The 18,230-nt window shown below is 69.2% G+C and overlaps 1 protein-coding gene across 3 annotated transcripts; it reads left to right on the top strand.

The window, feature by feature from the left end:
• The first annotated feature begins 335 nt into the window (after positions 1 to 335).
• On the top strand, positions 336 to 17,645 carry CCM2 (CCM2 scaffold protein). Of its 3 annotated transcripts, none has more exons than XM_045827167.1 (10): positions 336 to 440; positions 11,330 to 11,503; positions 11,686 to 11,769; positions 12,074 to 12,257; positions 13,714 to 13,850; positions 14,414 to 14,549; positions 16,184 to 16,241; positions 16,513 to 16,615; positions 16,726 to 16,864; positions 17,159 to 17,645. In XM_045827167.1, exons 1-10 carry the CDS (start codon positions 411 to 413, stop codon positions 17,437 to 17,439), a joined length of 1,326 nt encoding a protein of 441 aa, XP_045683123.1. In that variant the 5' UTR covers positions 336 to 410; the 3' UTR covers positions 17,440 to 17,645. The 3 variants fall into 3 exon arrangements, with proteins under 3 accessions (XP_045683123.1, XP_045683121.1, XP_045683122.1); XM_045827165.1 differs by lacking the exon at positions 336 to 440 and adding an exon at positions 9,110 to 9,460; XM_045827166.1 differs by lacking the exon at positions 336 to 440 and adding an exon at positions 9,110 to 9,460 and having other exon boundaries at positions 14,450 to 14,549.
• Positions 17,646 to 18,230: the final 585 nt, after the last annotated feature.

Consider the following 18,230-nt stretch of genomic DNA (forward strand, 5'->3'; position numbering starts at 1 on the left):
CGCCTCCCTGAGCGCGAGGCAGGCCGGGAAGTTGGCAGTCATAAAGATGGCGGCGGAATCGAAAAGCGGGAGCCGCTCCCGCGGCCCCGAGGGGCAATGGGCGGGCTGAGGGCGAAGCAGGGGCGTGACAGGCGCGCTCCCGCCGCTCTGAAGGGGCGGGGCGGGGCCGGCGCGATCTCGCCGCTCGGAAAGGTTGGGGGCGGGGCGTGCGGGGGGCGGGGCCGCGCCCTGGGCCCGGAAGTGCGGGGTGCGGACGGCCCCTGGCGGCCGCGGGCGGAGACGGCGGCAGGGCGGGCGGGCGGCGCAGGAACGCGGCCGCGGCGGCCGCGGGGCCCGGGAGAGCATGTAGCGGTCGCGGGGGGCGCGGGGCTCCCGGGGCGGGCCGGGCCGCGGGGACCGCTCGCGGCGACATGGAGGAGGAGGGCAAGAAGGGCAAGAAGGTGCGTCCTCCCGAGGGCCCGGCGGGGGGCGGCGGGCCGGGCTCGGGGGCACAGGGAGGCTCCCGGGGGCCGGCCTTCGGTCTGCCGGCGCCGGGCGGCCGCGGAGGGAGGTCCGGGCGCACGCCCCGGGGGCGAGCGCGGCGGGCAGGCCGGGCCGGGCGGGCGGCGCAGCGGGTCCCCGCGGAGGGTAGGAGGCGCGCCCCGGGACAATGCCGTTAGGGGGTCCTCTGCCGGGCGGCGCGGCGGGGGAGGAAGGGGCCACGCCTTTCCGCCCCTTCCGGGCAGTGACTCCCCCAAACCCAGGCTCTCCACATGGCCTGTCCCGGGCCAGTGCCCAGGGATGCAGAGGAGCTGGCCCTGCGTGCGGGTCAGAAAGTCATCCAGGGCTGGGACCTCAGGGGCAGTGGCTGTAAGCTTAAGGGAGGACCCCTGGCTGCCTGATGTCTGCAAGCTTCGGAGTCCGAGTAAAACCAGAAGCTGTGCCCCAGGTGCGGCCCGCTCACGGGTGGGTTTTCTCCGCCTGACACCATCCGAGTGATCCCAGTGACCTCGGGGCCGCAGCTGGATTTGGGACACAGTGCAGGAGGCGCCTCTGTCTAGGTTAGTCTTTGAGAGGTGGCTTAATTACGGGGTGGAGCAGGTGATAAAGAGGCTCGGCGTTTTAAGGAGACTGAAATAACCACGTGGGAGAAGCTATCATTAAAATGGAAAATGGGTTTCAACGAAATGTGTCTTTTTCAAATACAGGCTTTATAACCTGCTGAAGTGTCTTACCTATCATTTTTGGTTTAGTAGACGTGCACGCCCGCACTTTCGTGTTCGAGTGTGAAACAGACGGTGGTTAAGTCCTGTGATGTCGTTACATCAGAGGCAGCTGTGTCCACCAGTTGAGCTGCTGGCCGCCTCCCTTGCAAGGTGCCCCCTGCCCGGGGTCGTGTGGCGCTGCCTCTCTCGCCGTGTCTGCTCCTCCTGTGTCGGGAGCGGCACGTCCACGCTGCACGTTCAGTGTGGCAGCGGTAACCTCCAAAGACGTTTGCGCCTGGAAGACAGCCGCAGGAAGCGGTTCGCCCGAAGCGCGAGTCTGCAGAGGGATGCTGCCCACTGCAAAGGGGGCGAGCTCTAAGTTTTGTGCCAAAGCTGGTAGAAGGCCCTAGAAGGAATCCAGTCAGCTCCCTCCTTCCCTGTCACGGAGACCGTGTCGGCCAGGGCCTGTACAGGAGGTGGCCTGTCCCCAGCCCTCGGGGCCGCCAGCCCAGTCCCAGCAGAGCACCAGGCTCGGCCGCCGTCTTCCACAGCGAGGCCGAGCATCCTTCCCCTCTGCCCAGGAGAGCCGCTGGGTTAGCGCCCCCGGGGGCAGGATGGGGTCGACTGAGTTTCTTTCAACCTCCCACCAGCTCTGGCAGGGACGTTACACCACTTAGCAGTGTTGACAGAGAAAGAAGCAGACATTCCCGTGCTTTGGGACTAGAAGTGAAAAAACAGTAAAACGCAAGAATTTCGGAGCTGGGGCCGTGGAAAGGTGTAGGCACAGAGAAGCTTGCGGGCAAATCCCATTACCCGTCAGGGAGATGCATTGTCTCCGTGAGAGGATACGTAGTTGCCTTGGGCAGGAGCGAGCGCTTCTCTGCTCTGCCGCCGCCACCGCCCCAGTTCGTTTTCCCACAGGCAGCCTGCGCAGGGCTCTGGGACGGGGATTCCTATTCAGGCCACCGCTCAGCACACTTTCCTAGTGCCCTGTGCCGCTCGCAAGCCTGGGGAGCCTTTCCGCTCTGCTCCCCCATTCGATGTGAGGTCACCTCCAACTCCCAGAACTTGGTGTTAAGTCGTTTTTGTGTGGGAAGCGAGCCAGAGACGCTATTCTAAAGCATGTCACAGGTCCAAGCTGAAACAGCAGAAGTAATGACTTAGAGTTTTATGAAAGTGCAGCTGGGCATTTGAGTTCACCTCCCAAGTCAGCTCCTCACAAGACGCAGACGTAACCCTTTAAAAGTGTGGACCATGGGCCCTGTCGGGTCCTCAGATACTGGCCTTGCTGCTCATCAAGCAGTTGCTGCGGCGAGTTCTAACACGGCCCGATTGCCCTGGGCAGGGGGCAGCCAGCTGCCAGAGGACCAGTAGAACCAAGTGGGCTTCGTATAAAGTGGCCCCAGGCACAGTCCTGTCCTTTCTGAGGCTACGCTGGCGCATAGGGTGAGGGCGACTCGAGCCCCTGCCACGCCCATGGGAGCCGCTGGGTGATGGGGATGCAGGAGGAGCCTGCCTGCCGGGGGGTGGGTGGCTGCGGGCATGCCTGGGGGTGACCGTGGGGACAGACGCCTGCTGGGCGCTAGCAGTCTGGGCCGGAGACTCCTGCCCGGAGGTCTCCGAGCGACTGGGGCCTTGCAGACCACAAGTCCTGGTCTGGGGTTCAGAGAATAATCCTGCCTCCTTGCAGAACAGACCCAAGTCCTGTGAGTTTTGACACCATCCTGTCAGGACGTGGCTCCTTTTGGTAAGAAACGTCGCCGTGCACTTGAGTCGGATTGTGTGTGTTTTTATGAAGACGTGTGTGTGACTCCGTGGAGGATCGCAGCCCGGGGGCAGCCACCACCGGGCCTCAGCCCTGTGCGGGTCCCCGCTCCTCCCGCGCGGGCTGCTGCTGGGCTGCAGGCCGCCCCACGGCCGGCCAGGAATCCAGCCTGAACAGAATGAAGTGTTTCCGCATCGATCTAGTGTATTTGCAGTCTTCAGAAAGAGCAGGTGTGCTGTGCCCTGGAAACGTGGGGCTGGGTCTGAGAGGGTGATGCGGGGTCATTCGTCCTCTCACGCTCGACGTGGGGTTTGCCGCGTTCCGGCCTCGGAGATGCTGAGATTTTATGGGTGAGACGACAGCGTCTGTGCGGTTGCTGTCACTCGCCCTGGAAACAGAGGGGAGGTGGCCGAGTGCTCTGGCAGTGGGTGCTCATTGCTGGTTGTTCTGCACTTGTGTGAAATCCTGAGAATTTCCACATGAAAAGCGGGGAGAAGAAGGTCCCGTAGATTGTGGGCCCCGAGTCACCAGCCCCTGCAGCTGCTGCTCTCCCATGGGGCGGCGCCTGGGGCGCCGGGAGCTTGGCCGGGACCAGCGCCGTGTAACCTTGGGTGCCTGCAGCCGCTGGCAGCTCTACCTCAACGTCGCGGGGAGGGGGGTGTGCAAACGTTTGCAAGTGGCTGAAGTGGGCGTTGGAAGAAGTAGTACCTCCTCCGAGCCATGTGCTCTGGTTGCTTAAACTGTTGTGCGTTTGTGTTTTCATCAGTGAACCTGCGGGCCGTGGCCTGCTGAATCGCTCTCGTAACTGCACTGACCCCACAGCTGTGGCGTGGGCCCAGCCGGTGACTCCCAGCCTCCCTCCATGCCTCGCGTTGTCTTTGCCCTCGGGTAGTCCTCACCGCCACTCTTGGGTGGCAGCGTGGCGCCCCAGGGCGAGGGGGCTGGAGGAGTGGGGCGGGGGTGCCCAGGTCGGCGGCCCGGACCGGGGTCAGAGGGACTAGCCGACGGCGGGCTCGTCGCGCGCCGGGTTGCTGGGGAGCTCCCGTCAGAGTGTGGAGGGTCTTCAGCGTAAGGAGGCGTCGAGTCCCTGCTCCCCCTCTGCCGGCGTCTGTGACCTCCTGACCTCCACAGTGGGGACTTAGGACGCACACGGGGGCCTTCCCGTGCTCTGCCACGTCTGCGCCCCGTCACCTCTGGGGGCGTCCCGGGAGCGGAGGCCGGTGGCCGGCAGACGTTGCTCTGGCACCAGCACTGCAGAGGGCTGCTCCGGAGGGAGAGGCCGGCGGCATCGGGCGGTCGGGTCCGGGACGAGCCCCTTCCGCACCCAGTACGCTTGCCCCTGCGGTTACTTCGGCGCCAGTAACACACCCCGCCCCGCTGACCCGCTTCGCCGCTGAGTGAGGAGCCACGGCTCAGCCCGGAGCCACCCTCTCTGTCGCCGTTACCTTGCGTGGCACCGACGTGCTCTGTGCAGCGGGAGAGGGCTGAGGGCAGGGCGCCCCGCCCGGAAAGCGCACTGCTCACTCGCACAGAGGCCGTGCTCGTGTGTCGGGGGAGACACTCGGGGGCCGCCTTGCAGCCCGCAGAGCCAGGGAGCGGGGCCGAGGCCCGAGGGGCGTCTGGCTCGCACCTGCTGCAGCCGAGGGGACTGGTCCTCTGTTTCTCCGAGGACCGTTTCCCGGCACGGACTGCGCACCTGCACACACGCTGGGGACGGTGAGCGCTGGGGCCGCAGACCCGCCACGGGGCCCAGAGGACAGGCAGAGGGTCGCTAGGGAGCGAGTGAGGAGCCTTTCAGTTACGGAGACATCTGGCCGCAGCGCAGACAGAACCTTGTGGTGACCCCTCGCGCCCCAGCCTCCCACAGCACCAGCCCCTGGCGGCTCGGCTCAGGTGCACGAGTGGGGCCGCGAGCCGGGGGGCCGTGTCCCCCAGGTTCCTTTGTGGAGGCCTGACCCCAGCACCGCGGCAGGGGTGAGCTCAGTCGGTGGCCCCCATCCCATGTGACCTCCGTCCTTATCTGAAGAGGACAGAGGGGGTGTGCACGCAGCGGGAGGACCATGTGGGGCAGCCCCGTGGAGAAGACCCGTCTCCCCGCCCTGGGGAGCGGCCCTGGGGCCCAGCCCTGCCTGCGCCCAGCCCTCGGCCTCCAGCCCTGGAGGGCAGGGCTGTCGGCTGTGGGAGCCCCAGCCTGTGGTCCCCGGTCCCGGTGGGCTAGGGCAGCAGGTGATTTTGCAGCAAGCCCAGGGTGCCCGGCTGATGTAACAGGAACCTGGTGTGGTGGCCCTGGGCTGGGACGTGGGTCCCTAGCCTGGAGGTCTGAGGACCAGGTCTCCGCGCTGTGTGCGCTCTGTGCTGGGTCGCTGTCCTGGGCACCGTGGGCGGGCGTGGGCACTCCTCTGCGGCCACGCTCAGCCGTCCCTCCGGCAGGAGCGGCGCTCAGGTTCCCTGGGTCGCAGTGGCTGGGGGGCTGAGACGGAGTCGCCAGCAGAGCAGAAACACAAAGACGTGTTTTCTTACCCCGAGCCGCTGGCCACATGTTGCAGTTTCCCGGTGCCTGAGCGGCGTGGCCGCGGGGCTGGGATTAGACACCCGATCGCAGGCGCAGGCGGCAGAGGTGGCGTGAGCGTGATCCTCCCTGGTGAGTAGGAGGCGGGAGTCGGCTTTTGTTCGAGGCTTACGTGGCGGCGCGCGGGGTGGCTCTTGTGGCCCAGGAGGGGAGCAGCCGTGGAATCCGGGAAGTGCGGGAAGAAGACGGACGCGGACCAAGGTGTTGCTGCTGCTCCCCCAAAACCCGGTGTGGGTGTCCCTCACGGGTGGGAGGGGCCGTCTCGCCGCTGCCGTTGCTCGCGACAGAGAAGGAGGGAAACCGTTACTGATCTGAATCTACAGTCGGAAGTTCCGTGCCAGTGTTTTCCCAGAAATGCAGTGGCTTGGGGAGTTCTGCTTACGTGGTGGGGTGCAGTCTGTTCCTCCCACGCCTCGCACAGACCTGCGTGTCAGGTGTGCTGCCTGCCGGGTCACCTGTCGGCAGATGCTCCAGCTCTGACTGTGTCTCTCCCTGCTGGCAGTCGCTGTGCCACTCGAGACAGCTCCCCGTTTTGTGTCCCGAGGCCCGCCCAGGGGCCCGGGCTGACCTGCCCCTGGAACCCTCGGTGTCAGGCCCCCCTCAGGCTCGAGGCCACATCCCTCCCCTGAGGCTGAGTCCCGGCCCTCCCTGCCCTCCCTGCGGGTGGAGCGCACGGCCTCCCCCTGCTGTTTCCGGCCCCGCCCCACGTCACCACGGGAAAAGTCCGAATTCCTGTCCCCCCACCGCCGTCACACGCTTGCTGCAGCGGTGCTTCCCTGCGCGGCCCCTCTCCCCCCCCGCCCACCGACCCGCCCACCTTCCCGCCCCTGCCACGCAGACTCACCCGGCCCGCCGCTGCCGCAGGTGCTCGTTGACCGGAGCACGGTGTTTGGTGACAGTTGTCGCTGCTGCGAGACACGCCCACTGCACGTGTACGCCCGCTACGTGCCGACGGGTGCCCACACGCGTGTGTGCCCCCACACACCCTGCCGTCACCCAGGAAGTCCCTGTGCCTCTGAGCAGGCCCCGCCCCAGGCCTTCACGCACCCGGGTCCCACGGCAGTGTCCTTCTGGGCAAGGCCCCTTGGACCCAGCGGCGCTGTGCTGCGCGGCCCCTGCGGACCCTGTCGGTTCCGGGGGCGGTCAGGGCCCCCAGTGGCCGTCTGGGGTTCGTTTTCCCTGCAGCGCCCTCGGCCGGGGCTACGCGTGTCTGCCAGGCTCCCTTCTTCAGTGCGTGCTCGTTGAGGGCCGCCGTGTGTCGACGCGACGACGCTCCTCCCCACTGAAATGCCGTCCGTGTCTCGGGGACTGTCCCTTGCTGTGGGATCTGCTCCGTCTGATGCCAGAGCCGCCACGCCGGCTCTCTGATGGCCACGCCGGCTCTCTGAGGCTGTGCCGGCTCTCTGATGGCCGCGCGTCTGCAGCGTGGGCCCCTGCCGTGACTGTGCCTCTGCGTTTGAGCTGCGTCTTCTGTCAGCGGCGTGTTGGGCAGGTAGTTGTCACACCTCACTTTTTATCTGGTCTCACGACTTCTGCCATTGATCTTTAGTACAGTTATTATTATTTTTAAAGAATTATTTTTTTTTTAAGATTTTATTTTGCCCTGGCTGGTGTGGCTCAACGGACTGAGTACTGGCTTACAAACCAAAGGGTCGCTGGTTCGATTCCCAGTCAGGACACAGGCCTGGGTTGCAGGCCTGTGACCCCCAGCAACCGCACATTGATGTTTCTCTCTCTCTCTCTCTTCCGCCCCCCGCGAGGGCGCCATTTCTGTCACTGCATCTGGCCCGAGCGGAGCCGGGCAGGGCGGGGGCGTCTTTGGGGTCAGTCAGGGACGGGTGGCCTGGGAGGAGGCAAAGGAGCTGAGTCCCCGGTTCTGGAGACCCTTCCAGAGCTCCCACTGTGATTTTTAAAAAATTTTTATTTTAGAGAGGGGGTCAGTGAAGCAGAAAAGGAGAGAAACACCCACATGAGAGAGAAACATCGATTGGCTGCCCCTGTATGCGTCCTGACTAGGGGTTGAACCTGTAACCCAGGCATGTGCGCCCACCGGGAATCGAACCGGCCACCTTTCAGTTTGCAGGAGTCCATCCAACCAGCTGAGCCACTCAGGCCGGGCCCTCTGTGCTTTAGTACTTGTTACGAGGAGCCGTCAGCGGGCCCGTTCCTGGGGAGTTCTGTTTTTGTTTTTTAAATTTACTTATTTGAGAGAGAGAGAGAGAGAGAGAGAGACATCGATTTGTCGTTCCACGTGCTGACACGTTTGTGGGTGGAGGCTTGCATGGGCCCTGGCTGCAGACCGAAACGAACCGCCCGCATGTCCCGACGGCACTACGACCGCTGAGCTGCCCGGCCGCGGCGCGGCGTGTGTTTCTGAAGGTCACGTTGCTTTGAAATAATCCCAAACCTGAGAAAAGCTGTGAGAACGGCGCGAGGGACGCCGGTGCCTCTGCGGAGTGAGCGCGCAGGGCGTGTCCGCGAGGAAGCCGGGCGCCCGTGCGCATGCGCGCCACTTCTGTGTCGCCTGCCCGTGCTCCCGCGAGGGCCAGGTCGGCCACTCTGGTCCCTTGCGGGCGCCCGTCGCCGGGGCCAGGCTGCTGTGGGGCCGCTCCCAGCACTGCGTCCCGTGGGTGCAGGATGGGCTCCGTGCGGACCGGAGGCGCCCGACAGGTGGCACGTCTGCCCCACCGGAGGAGCCCGGACCGCGCCCCTCGGCCGAGGTGTCCAGTGTGCTGGGCTGTGGGCGGCCCGCGGGCGCCGGTGCAGACAGCTGCAGCCTTTGTGGTGGGGACCAGGTGAGGTCCTGCCCGGCCCGCAGTGTGGGCGCCGAGCGCCCTGGCGTCCGGGGGTCAGGCCTGTGGCCGCCCACGCACGGAGGTGTCTGGGTTTTGTCCTGACGAGGAGGGCTCCTGCCACCTCCCAGGGGCCTCTTTCCGAAGGAGACTCCTGCGAACCAGGGACCGGAGACGGAGCGCCTGGCGTTGGGGTGGGACGGCGGCGCTCGACTGCCTGCCGCCCCGCGCTGGTTTCTGGTGCGATCCCGGCGGGAGCGCCACCGGGCGGTTCTGGAGCCAGAGCACTCAGCGCGCACTGGGGGGTTGGGGTGAGGAGCAGCAGCCGGAGCAGCTCGGAGATGGAGGGGCGGGGGGGTGTGCGGCACCCGCCTCTGCCTCGGAAACCCCCCGCGGCTCGCTCCCTGGGCCCCCAGCGCGGGGCAGCAGCAGCCCCGCTGCCACTGCCACGGACCGGTCTGGGCCTGCAGAAGTGGGGGTGGGGGGACCCGTCCCCTCTCGGACAGCAGGGTGGACAACAGGCCGGTCAGGGACATAAGTAAGAGCAGACGAGCCTTGTGCGCGCAAAAGCGGGGATGACTCTGCAGCGACCTGGGCGGTGAGGAAGCTGCTTCCCCGTCGCTCAGGCCCAGAAGCCGGGGCCGGTGCCCACGGTCTGGGGACACCGCCAGAAGTGAGAGACAGCGAGCCAGGGGAGACACTCGCAGCTCACGGAGCGGAAGGTAAACATTCGTTACATAAGGTTCCCCCAGAAATAGAACCCAACCCCGTGACCCGAGAGGCGCAGAGCAGGCAGGAAGTGGGGACAGGCAGTTCGCGGGAGAAGGCGCGCAGGCGGCTCTTACACGTGTGGCGCGGCCGCGCACACCTGCGCGTGTGCTGAGCCGGAGACTCGGGTTCCTCTCGGGGTCGCCCCCGACGTGGCGGGGCGGCCCCCGCGGCGCATCTCCGGCCGGAAGCAGACAGCAGCCGTGGCCGCCGTCCTTCCGGTGCCTTCGCCGGTGCCAGCCTCCGCCTGCGGCGCTGCGCCCGGGCGGCGGGGAGGCGCGGCATGCACGGCAGCTGTCGGCCCAGGGGGGGCGACCACAGCGCCCCCGCGGGAGCCGCTCCTCCTGCAGACGCCCCGCGGGGCGGGCCCACGGAGAGCGAGGTGGGCGCAGGGCGAGGGGTGGGGGTTCCGGCTGGCTTCCGGGTCTGAGAACCCGGCCTGCGGGTGGGCGGGGAGCGGCGGGGAGCGGTGGGTGGCTGGCCGGGCTCCAGCACCCGGGGTCGGGAGTAAGGGGCCGCAGGTGTCACAGCTGCCGGGGACCAGAGTCTGCGTGTGGACTCGCGGTCAACCACGACCCAAGACCCGAGCTGGAAAGTAACTCGGGGGAAAAGGTCAGGAAAAGCACGCCCACCACCGCAGGCCCATGCCTGGAACTCTGTCCACGGCCCCGGTGGGGGTGGCGGGGGGCGCGGGCGCGCCTCCGCAGGTCTGAGCACCGCTGAGCCCTGCTGCTTCCGCGGCCTCTGCAGCTCCTGCCTGGCTCCGTCCGGAGCGTTGGGCTCCTTCTGGGGCTGGGCAGGTCCTGTGGTCTTCCGGGGTCAAAGGTTACAAGGCCCTTCTGGCGATGGCGAACCTGGGCGTCCGGTAGAATTAAGGGATTACAAGGCCGCACCCACGGGTGACCCCGCTGGTCTGCAGGTCTCAGGGTGCCTCAGTCCACTGCCACCCACCGGAACCAGGGTGTTTCCGTTCGCTCCTCAGCCAGAACTTCCCTTTACGAGTTCCCGTGTGAACCAGCATCAGCCCCAAACCCTGGGGGCCTCTCGCCCGCTGGTCCTGGGGAACCTGAGTCCATTCTGGCCGCTGTCCCGTGTGGACTGGGGTTGCAGGGGTGGCTGGCTCCCCACCTGGCCAGCCGTAGCTTCAGGGTCGGGGGTCCGGGGCTAGGGGGGTGGTCCGGGGCCACCATGCTCGCCCTCAGGCTGACCGCCCAGGCAGCACCTTAAGAACAGGCTGGTTGGCACTCAGCTCACCGTGCAGGCACCCGGCGGCGTCTCCTCCGGGCTCCAGGGCCGGTGCACCTGCTGTGGGCTTCTGTCCCCGGTGGGGCTGTGGCCTCTGCAGGGCCTAGTCTCAGGGGCCCCAAACAACTGTGCGTTCACCAGCTTCTACTGCTGCCCTGAGGGGGTGCCCGGGGCAGGAGGGGGCTCGAGGTAGGGAGAGACGTGGTTTCCCTCTAGAGGGGAAGCAGTGTGAGTGTTGACGGCCGCTGCCCAGGGGCAGCGTGGCTCGCTTCTGGGGCGTTTGCAGGGCTGGGCCTGCTGTGGGCCCAGCCGCCGGCGCCTGCGGGGCCCTCAGGTCGGAAGGCGGCCTGTGGTCTGGCGTGGCCTCCAGCTCCTGGTCCCCATGTCTGGTGGTTTCCTGCCCGTTGGACCCCGTGTGCTCTGGTCTGACATCCCCGGGGATGACCGGAAACGGCGCCCCTCGGCGCCCGTGTGGGTGACAGCACGGGGCTGGACGTGGGCCCACAGCACCTGGGCTTCCTGCCGTTCCCAGGGAGACGGGCGGCCTCGGGGCTGCAGGCGGCTCGCGGGTTCACCCGCTGCACCCTTGCCATGCACATTTGCTGCAGCTGTGGGTGAGCCTCCAGGGCCGCCCAGACTCTGGCCAGGGTGAGAGGTCGCCCAGCCCTGGGGGGGTGAGGTGGGCGTGCAGAGGGGCAGGGGCTCTGTCACTGCAGGGGAAGGGGGCGGGCGGGGGCCTTCCCCATCCGCTGCCCACGCTGCAGCCTTGGCCGCCCCTGCCCGGGCCTCTCGGGTCCTGGAGTGCAGTGACCTGCGGAGCCCAGAGGTCTGGGGAGGGTCTCCTTCCTGCCCTCTTCCCGCCCGCCGGGAACTGGCACCTGCCCGTCCAAGTGCCGGTGCACAGGTGAAGGCCCAGCGGGCCACTCGGGCGTCTGGGCGCCCTCCCCACAGCCCACGCGGCCAGTGCGCCCGGCAGTAACTGCAGCCGTCGCCCCTCTGCCCGCAGCCTGGGATCGTGTCGCCCTTCAAGCGGGTCTTCCTCAAGGGCGAGCGGGGCCGCGACAAGAAGGCGCACGAGAAGGTGACGGAGCGGCGCCCCCTGCACACGGTGGTGCTGTCCCTGCCCGAGCGGGTGGAGCCCGACCGGCTGCTGAGCGACTACATCGAGAAGGAGGTGAAGGTCAGTGCGTCCGTGCCCACCGGGCTGTGTCCGTCTGTCCATCGGGCTTCTCCAGAATGGGGGCGCCTCGCCTTCAGCCGGAAGGGCAGCGGGTGGTTGGCGGAAGAGAGGCCGGGTCGCCGGTGGCCGGGCCCCGCTGGCTGGCCGCCGTCCTGACGGCCCCTCCCTTCGCTCGCGCCCAGTACCTAGGTCAGCTGACGTCCATCCCAGGGTACCTGAACCCGTCCAGCCGGACCGAGATCCTGCACTTCATAGACAATGCGAAGGTAGCCCGCCTCCCCCCGCAGCCTCTGGCGGGCACGGGACCCCCTTAGCCCCCTGCCCGCGACCTCTGACCCCAGGCCCCCGGGCCGTGAGAGACGACCCGCCCATCGAGTTCGGTTCCTCGGTCTGAGCGAGGCTTCGTTCCCAGACGTGCGCCTCATGGTTCTGGGCCGTCCCCACGTGGTTTTAATGACACCCAGACCCGCACCCCATCAGTCCGAGTCTGTGGGCCTTCCCGGGACACCCCGGGGTGCGTGCGGGGGCCCCGGCGTCTCGGCGCGGCTGACGCCCGGTCGCCTCCTGCAGAGGGCCCACCAGCTCCCCGGACACGTGACGCAGGAGCACGACGCCGTCATCAGCCTGTCCGCATACAATGTCAAGCTGGCCTGGAGGGACGGCGAGGACACCATCCTCAGGGTCCCCATCCACGACATTGCGGCCGTGTCCTATGTGCGGGACGACGCCTCGCACCTGGTGGTCCTGAAGACAGGTACGGCCCGGGGGGCGGGGCCTCGGCGGCTGCAGCTGCGTCTCCGCTGCGGAGGGGCCCGCGTGGGACAGAGCCCCAGGGACAGTCCCCGCGGTGTCCGCTTGGCCGCCGCTGCCTGCCGTGTCTGTGAAGCGGCCCTCCCGTCCCCGAGGTCAGTCTCGGCTGGAGGAGGGCAGGACCCGGGAGAGCCGAGGGACGGGTGCTGAGCCTTGAGCTCCGCCCGGTGCTGCCTTCTCTGGGGTAGGGGGTGTCCTCTGGTGTCCAGTCCGGTGGGGCCCCGACACAGGTGGACTGGAGGCCGGGGCAGGGCCTCTGCCCAGCACAGCCGGCGTCCGGGCCCTGCCTGGCCCCTGGGTCCTCCTGGAGCGGGGCTGCGCGGGTGAGGCCCGGCCCTCCTGGGCCCTCGGGCGGCGGGCTGGTCTGCGTGGAGAGGGTCCGAAGGGCTTTCTCTGGCCTCACCCCTCCGCCGAGGTGGGGCCGCCTCCCTGGGCACCCCGGACAAGCTGTCCTGAGGGTGGGCGCCGGGCCGTCCCAGTGGGGGCCCAGGGTTGGTGCTGCAGCACAGACTCTGTCCCCGGGGCCAGCCGCCCCCACGCACCCAGCCATGCGCCAGGCAGCACAGGGGGAAGGTCGGTTTTCGAGGGTGGGGGAGGGGGGCCGCTCTTCAGAGCCCAGCTCCGGGAGAGGCACCCGCACTGCTGCCCTGGGGCTCGGGCAGCCCTGCAGGGAGGGGCGCGGTCCGGGCGCACCCGCCTGTGCACCGAAGGGTGCTGCTGGCCACCTCACCGTGTCCGCCCCAGTCGGAGCCCCTGGGCTTCGGGCAGCTACACCTGGCAGCTTCAGCACACACGCGTGCTCACACGTGTGCTCACACACGCAGTCAGGCGCCCGCCTCACACCCCTGCTCCATCTCCCATGCTGAGCGAGCGCCCCGCCGCCCCGTCCCCGCGTCCCCTCCACGTGTGTCCGCCGGGTCTGCTCGGTGGCGGCCAATGTTGGATGGCCTCGGTCCTGAGAGCCGGCGGTTCCTGGTGGGGAGGACTGGTGGGGTCGCCTCGCCCAGGCTGCACCGTCACCTCGAAGGCGGGGCTGCACCCACGCCCACAGCACAGACGTGGCCGCAGCACAGCCGTGTGGGCGGGGCTCTCGGTCCAGGCCCCCCCCCCACTCTGCCCCCCACACGCCCTTCGCGTCTTGCCTCAGTTTCCCCAGGGCCCGTCAGGACCGGGTCCCCCACCCACTGTTCACTGCCTGGAGTCCCGTCGGCACCTGCTTCCGGGCAGGTCCCAGGGAGCCGGGTGCCGGCAGTCCGCCGTCCTGGCCCAAGCTGTTTGTCCGTCTGTGTGCAGAGGCCAGTGGGTCAGGGAGGGCGGTGTCGCCGTGGCCAGTGTGGAGACGGGTGCCCCCCGAGGCCGAGCCCCTGCCTGCCCTGACCCGCACGGTGTCGCCTTCGCAGCCCAGGACCCCGGCGTCTCCCCCAGCCAGAGCCTGTGCGCGGAAAGCCCCCGAGGCCTCGCCGCCGGCCCCCTGTCCGAGAGCGGCGTGGCGCCCGTGGAGGCCTGCTGCCTGGTGGTGCTGGCCGCCGAGAGCAAGGTCAGCAGCCGGGGCCCCACCAGCCCTCGCCCGTCCGGGCGGCCCAGCCCCGCCCCTGCCACCCTGGGGCTCCACCCACACCCCGCCCACCCCTCCCTCCTCTGTGTTGTCCCTTGCACCCCAATCGGTGACCTGTGGGCGGGTTCCTGGGAGTGGCGAGTTAGGGTTTGGGGCCCCGTCAGCCACGTGAGGGCCACCAGCCTCCAGGAACCCCTTGCCATGCCCCCCGACCCCGTGTCATTTCTGCATCTGTGAAGCGGCCGTGACACAGCTGGGCAGTTCCTCTTTACTGCCACTGTCCCCACCGGAAGCCCCTCTCAACCCGGCCCCGAGTCCTGGGGGCCCTGCTGCAGCAGCAGGCGCGTGGAGCCTGGGGTCTCCATCGGGGTGCTGGGGGCAGGCTGGGACCAGGGGTGGGCGGTGGCCGGCAGAGCGGTGGGGGAGCTGCAGGGAGTGTCCTGGTGGGCTGCTGACCTCGGTCCCGGGGCGGGGCACTTGGTCCTGGCGCCCATCGCCCGGCACCGAGGGGTCAGGCGTCTGGGTGCCGCTCTGCCCCGCGACAGGCGGCCGCGGAGGAGCTGTGCTCCCTGCTCGGGCAGGTCTTCCAGGTCGTGTACACGGAGTCCACCATCGACTTCCTGGACAGGGCCATCTTTGACGGGGCCTCGACGCCCACCCGCCACCTGTCCCTCCACAGCGGTGAGTGGCGGCGCGGGTGGGCAGCGGGGGGCCCGCCCTCTCCCACCGGGGCGCTCCCGCCATGCAGGCGGTGCCGCCCGGGCAGCGTCGGAGCGCAGGGACGTGGCCGCCACTGCTCCGGGGGCCTGGGGGTGTGAGCGGAAGCCTGGGTTTCCGAGCTCTGCCTTTGCGGTCACGTCGCCGGCAGGGTCAGCCCAGGCAGGTGTGAGCCCCGGCCCGGCCGAGTGGCTCCCCGTGTGACGCTGGGGGCTGGGAGCACCCCGCTGGAGCCCCGTGTGGCTGCGGTCCCTCCACCTGACTCAGAACAGGGGCCGGGGGGCTCCCAGCTCGGGGGGCTGCCTGTGGCTGTCAGGACCTCCTCCCAGGCCACCCGCTCGCTCTGGGCAGGGAGGGTCCCTCCCAGGACAGAGGCTGCGGGTGGGGGGGTGACGGCAGGGTGCGGGTGAGCGCAGGAGCCCCGGAAGCTTTGACCCGAACAACCTCGGGCGCCACCACGCCCCACACACGGCTCTTCAGCGACCCACGCGCCAGCACCAGGACGCCCCGAGCACACAGCTCACTCTCCCAGATGCGCAGCCTCTGAAATCTGGAGTTTATTAAGGACTCGTGGCTTCTGCAAGTTGGGCGCGCAGAGAGCAGGCGGTGGCCCAGCAGCCCGGCGCGGCCTCCCAGCGCGGAGAGAGCCCGCCGGCCCCTCCCCAGGTCTCCCACCATGGCCGGGAGCCTGCTGCCCACAGAGACCCTGCGTGTCACGGCCCCACGGCTCGGACGTGGGCGGCCCTCGCCACGCGTGGGGGGGGCGCAGTGCGCCTCGGGCTCCGTCTGGGCACTGCCCCGTGCGTCCCTCTGAGGCTCGGGGATAGGCCGCGCCTGCCCTTCCCGCTCCTGGGGCCTCCTCCGTCCTGGGGCTCTGACCGGGAGGCAGTGCTTTGAGGGCCCCCCCCAGGCCCGCCGAGGTAGCCCCGGACGGGACGGGCGCCCTGCGTTGGGTCATGCTGCGGGTCATCTGACGTGCTCTCGTCCCCGGCCGGGCCATGACGTCCTCGGGGCCCTGCCTAGCCTGCCACCCTGACCCCTGACGGTGCTCCCACTGCCGGCAGCGTCCCAGATCTCTCCCGTCCCCTCCGCGGTCCCACACTCGGTCAGCTGCCTCTCCCTCAGCTCCGGCCCCGCCCGCGGCGGTGCTCCCGGCCCCGCGGTCCGTGCTGTGCGTCCTCTGGAGCGGCTGTGCCGGGCCCTCCGCCGGCTTGAGGTCCTCGGCCTCTCGTGGCCCGTCTCTGTCCTCGGCAGGGTCCAGGCTGGGGCGGGGCGGGGCAGGGCGGGTCTCGGCCTCTGCCGTCTGACGGAGCCGTGTGCCGGGGGGCGGCTGCAGGGCCCACCCCGCGCCCATCCGGGCGTGGGCTGCCATGGCGACCTGCCGGCTCAGAGGAGACGCGGTGAAAGCCTGGACGTTGCCGGGGGGAGCCCACGCCGGAGGCGGGCCTTTCCTTGTCCTCGGTTCGGGGGGCCCTCTGCCACCCGCCCCCTGCCTCGTGAAGCCCCCAGGGGAGCCCCCAGCGCCAGGTCCACCGTTCCGCGGAGCGCTGGCCCTGCTCAGGGGCCGCCCGGCGACCCTGCCCCATGTTTCCCTGCAGACGACTCCTCCGCCAAGGCGGACGTGAAGGAGCCATACGAGACAGACGCCAGCACCTTGTGAGTTCCCGCCCTTCATGCGGCCCCTCCCTGTGGGTCCCTGGCCCCCCAGTCCGTCCAGGGGGCTCCCCAGAGCCACACTGCTGAGCCATCACTCTGCGTGAGACCCTGCGGCGGTCACCTGCCACGTCCCTCCCTGCACCTCGTCCTTCCCTCTCCCCGGCGGTGCCCTCCCCCCACGGCAGGCCCCTCTGTCAGCCGCCCCACCCCCTGCCCTACCTGGGCCCCGCGCGTGTCCCGGGTGCAGGTACAGGTGGGGCCGTCCTTGCAGCTCCTTCCCCGAGTGCGTGCCCGCGGGGCCCCACGCCCAGACGGCCAGCGAGAGCGAGCTGAGCGCCACGGCCGCCGAGCTGCTGCAGGACTACATGCTCACGGTAGGCGGGGCCGCGAGGGGCGGGGCCACGTGGGGCGGGGCGGGGGCTGCGTGTGCCCGCGGGTGGGCGTGGCCTGGGCCTGGCCCCCGGTCACCGCCCGCTCCCCGCAGCTGCGCACCAAGCTGTCCTCGCAGGAGATCCAGCAGTTCGCGGCGCTGCTGCACGACTACCGCGACGGGGCCTCGGTGCACGAGTTCTGCATCAACCTGCGGCGGCTCTACGGGGACAGCCGCAAGTTCCTGCTGCTGGGTGAGGCCCGGGACCTGGGCGGGGGCGGGGGCGGGGCGGGGCGCCATCGCAGCCCAGAGTTCAGGCTGGTCATGGCGGCTGGCGGAGGCCCCCAGGCCCTGGGCCGCGACCCCGGCTCAGGGTGTTGTGTCCTCCCGGTCTTGTCTGGAAGGAAGTGGGCCCAGAGGGGGGAGCACAGCGGGGCGGCCAGGGTGCGCTGCCATCTCTCCCTCCGGGACGCCCCGGGCAGGGCCGCGGCCCGGGGGACGCGCGGGGTCGGGGACGCGCGGGGTCAGGCGTGCGCTGCGCCCGCAGGCCTGCGGCCCTTCATCCCCGAGAAGGACAGCCAGCACTTCGAGAACTTCCTGGAGACCATCGGCGTGAAGGACGGCCGTGGCATCATCACCGACAGCTTCGGCCGGTGCCGGCGGGCCGCGAGCTCCGCCTCGACCTCCACCTCCAACGGGAACAGGGCGGCGGGCAGCTCCGACGACCAGTCCGTGCCCTCCGAGGGGGACGAGTGGGACCGCATGATCTCGGACATCAGCAACGACATCGAGGCGCTGGGCTGCAGCATGGACCAGGACTCGGCCTGAGGGGCCGGTGCCCGTGGTACCTGCCCGAGCAGGCCGGGGCCGGGCAGGGCTGGGCCGCCCTACACTGTGAAGGAGACGCTGGGGGTGGGGGCGGGGGGCAGCGGCTACCCCGAGCTGCCTGCACCTGGACAGCTGCCGTTCTCGCCCGCCACGCGGCGCCCCTGTCAGAACTCTCAGAGACCCAAAGAAGTTTGCTGCAATGTGAACGGTCTGTCTCCGGGTGCCTGCGTGTTTCTGGTCCCGCTGGGAGCTGGGCGTCCGTCCTGCCCGTCCAGGGCCACCGCCGCCTGCCCGGGGGAGCTGGGCCCGCTCGTGAGACCGCCAGCAGGGAGGGTGCACCTGGGGCTTCTGCTTCCTGGACATGGGGCCCAGAGTAGGTGTCCCGGGTGCCCGTGGCCGTGTCTGGGCCTTGCTGTGGGACCTGGTCCCCAGGCTCTCCGAGGGGCACTGCCTGTGCTCTGGCCCATGCCCAGGTCCCATCTGCCGTCGCAGGTGGTCTCCACAGCCAACCCCATGCCCCCTTTCCTCTTCTGGTGTGCCCCACCAGTCCCACCCTGAGTGTATCGTCATGGGGCCTGGGGGCCTGGTCTTCGGGGAGGCTGGCGGGGGGCCCTGTGATCTCAGTTGCTCCTCCTGTGCCCTTCAGACATGGGGAGGCAGTGGGGCAGCCCCGGAGCAGAGCCTGCAGCCTGTGGGGACAGGTGCAGGGGGCCAGGACACCCCCTCCCTGCAGAGGTGCCTGTTCCCCGCAAATCCTGGGGTGTGAGCAGGAGGCCCTGGGGAGGGCAGGT

The sequence above is a fragment of the Phyllostomus hastatus genome, unplaced genomic scaffold (assembly GCF_019186645.2).
Source record: "Phyllostomus hastatus isolate PE091 unplaced genomic scaffold, TTU_PhHast_1.1 phas_scaffold_78, whole genome shotgun sequence".
NCBI classification, from domain to species: Eukaryota; Metazoa; Chordata; class Mammalia; order Chiroptera; family Phyllostomidae; genus Phyllostomus; species Phyllostomus hastatus.

What these genes read in the sequence shown, in the direction of transcription:
- CCM2 (XM_045827165.1), top strand. Translation starts at nt 9,362, where the DNA reads ATGCACGGCAGCTGTCGGCCCAGGGGGGGCGACCACAGCGCCCCCGCG. An exon ending in ACATCGAGAAGGAGGTGAAG is followed by an intron (nt 11,504 to 11,685) that starts GTCAGTGCGTCC and finishes GCTCGCGCCCAG; the next exon opens with TACCTAGGTCAGCTGACGTC. An exon ending in TGCTGGCCGCCGAGAGCAAG is followed by an intron (nt 13,851 to 14,413) that starts GTCAGCAGCCGG and finishes GCCCCGCGACAG; the next exon opens with GCGGCCGCGGAGGAGCTGTG.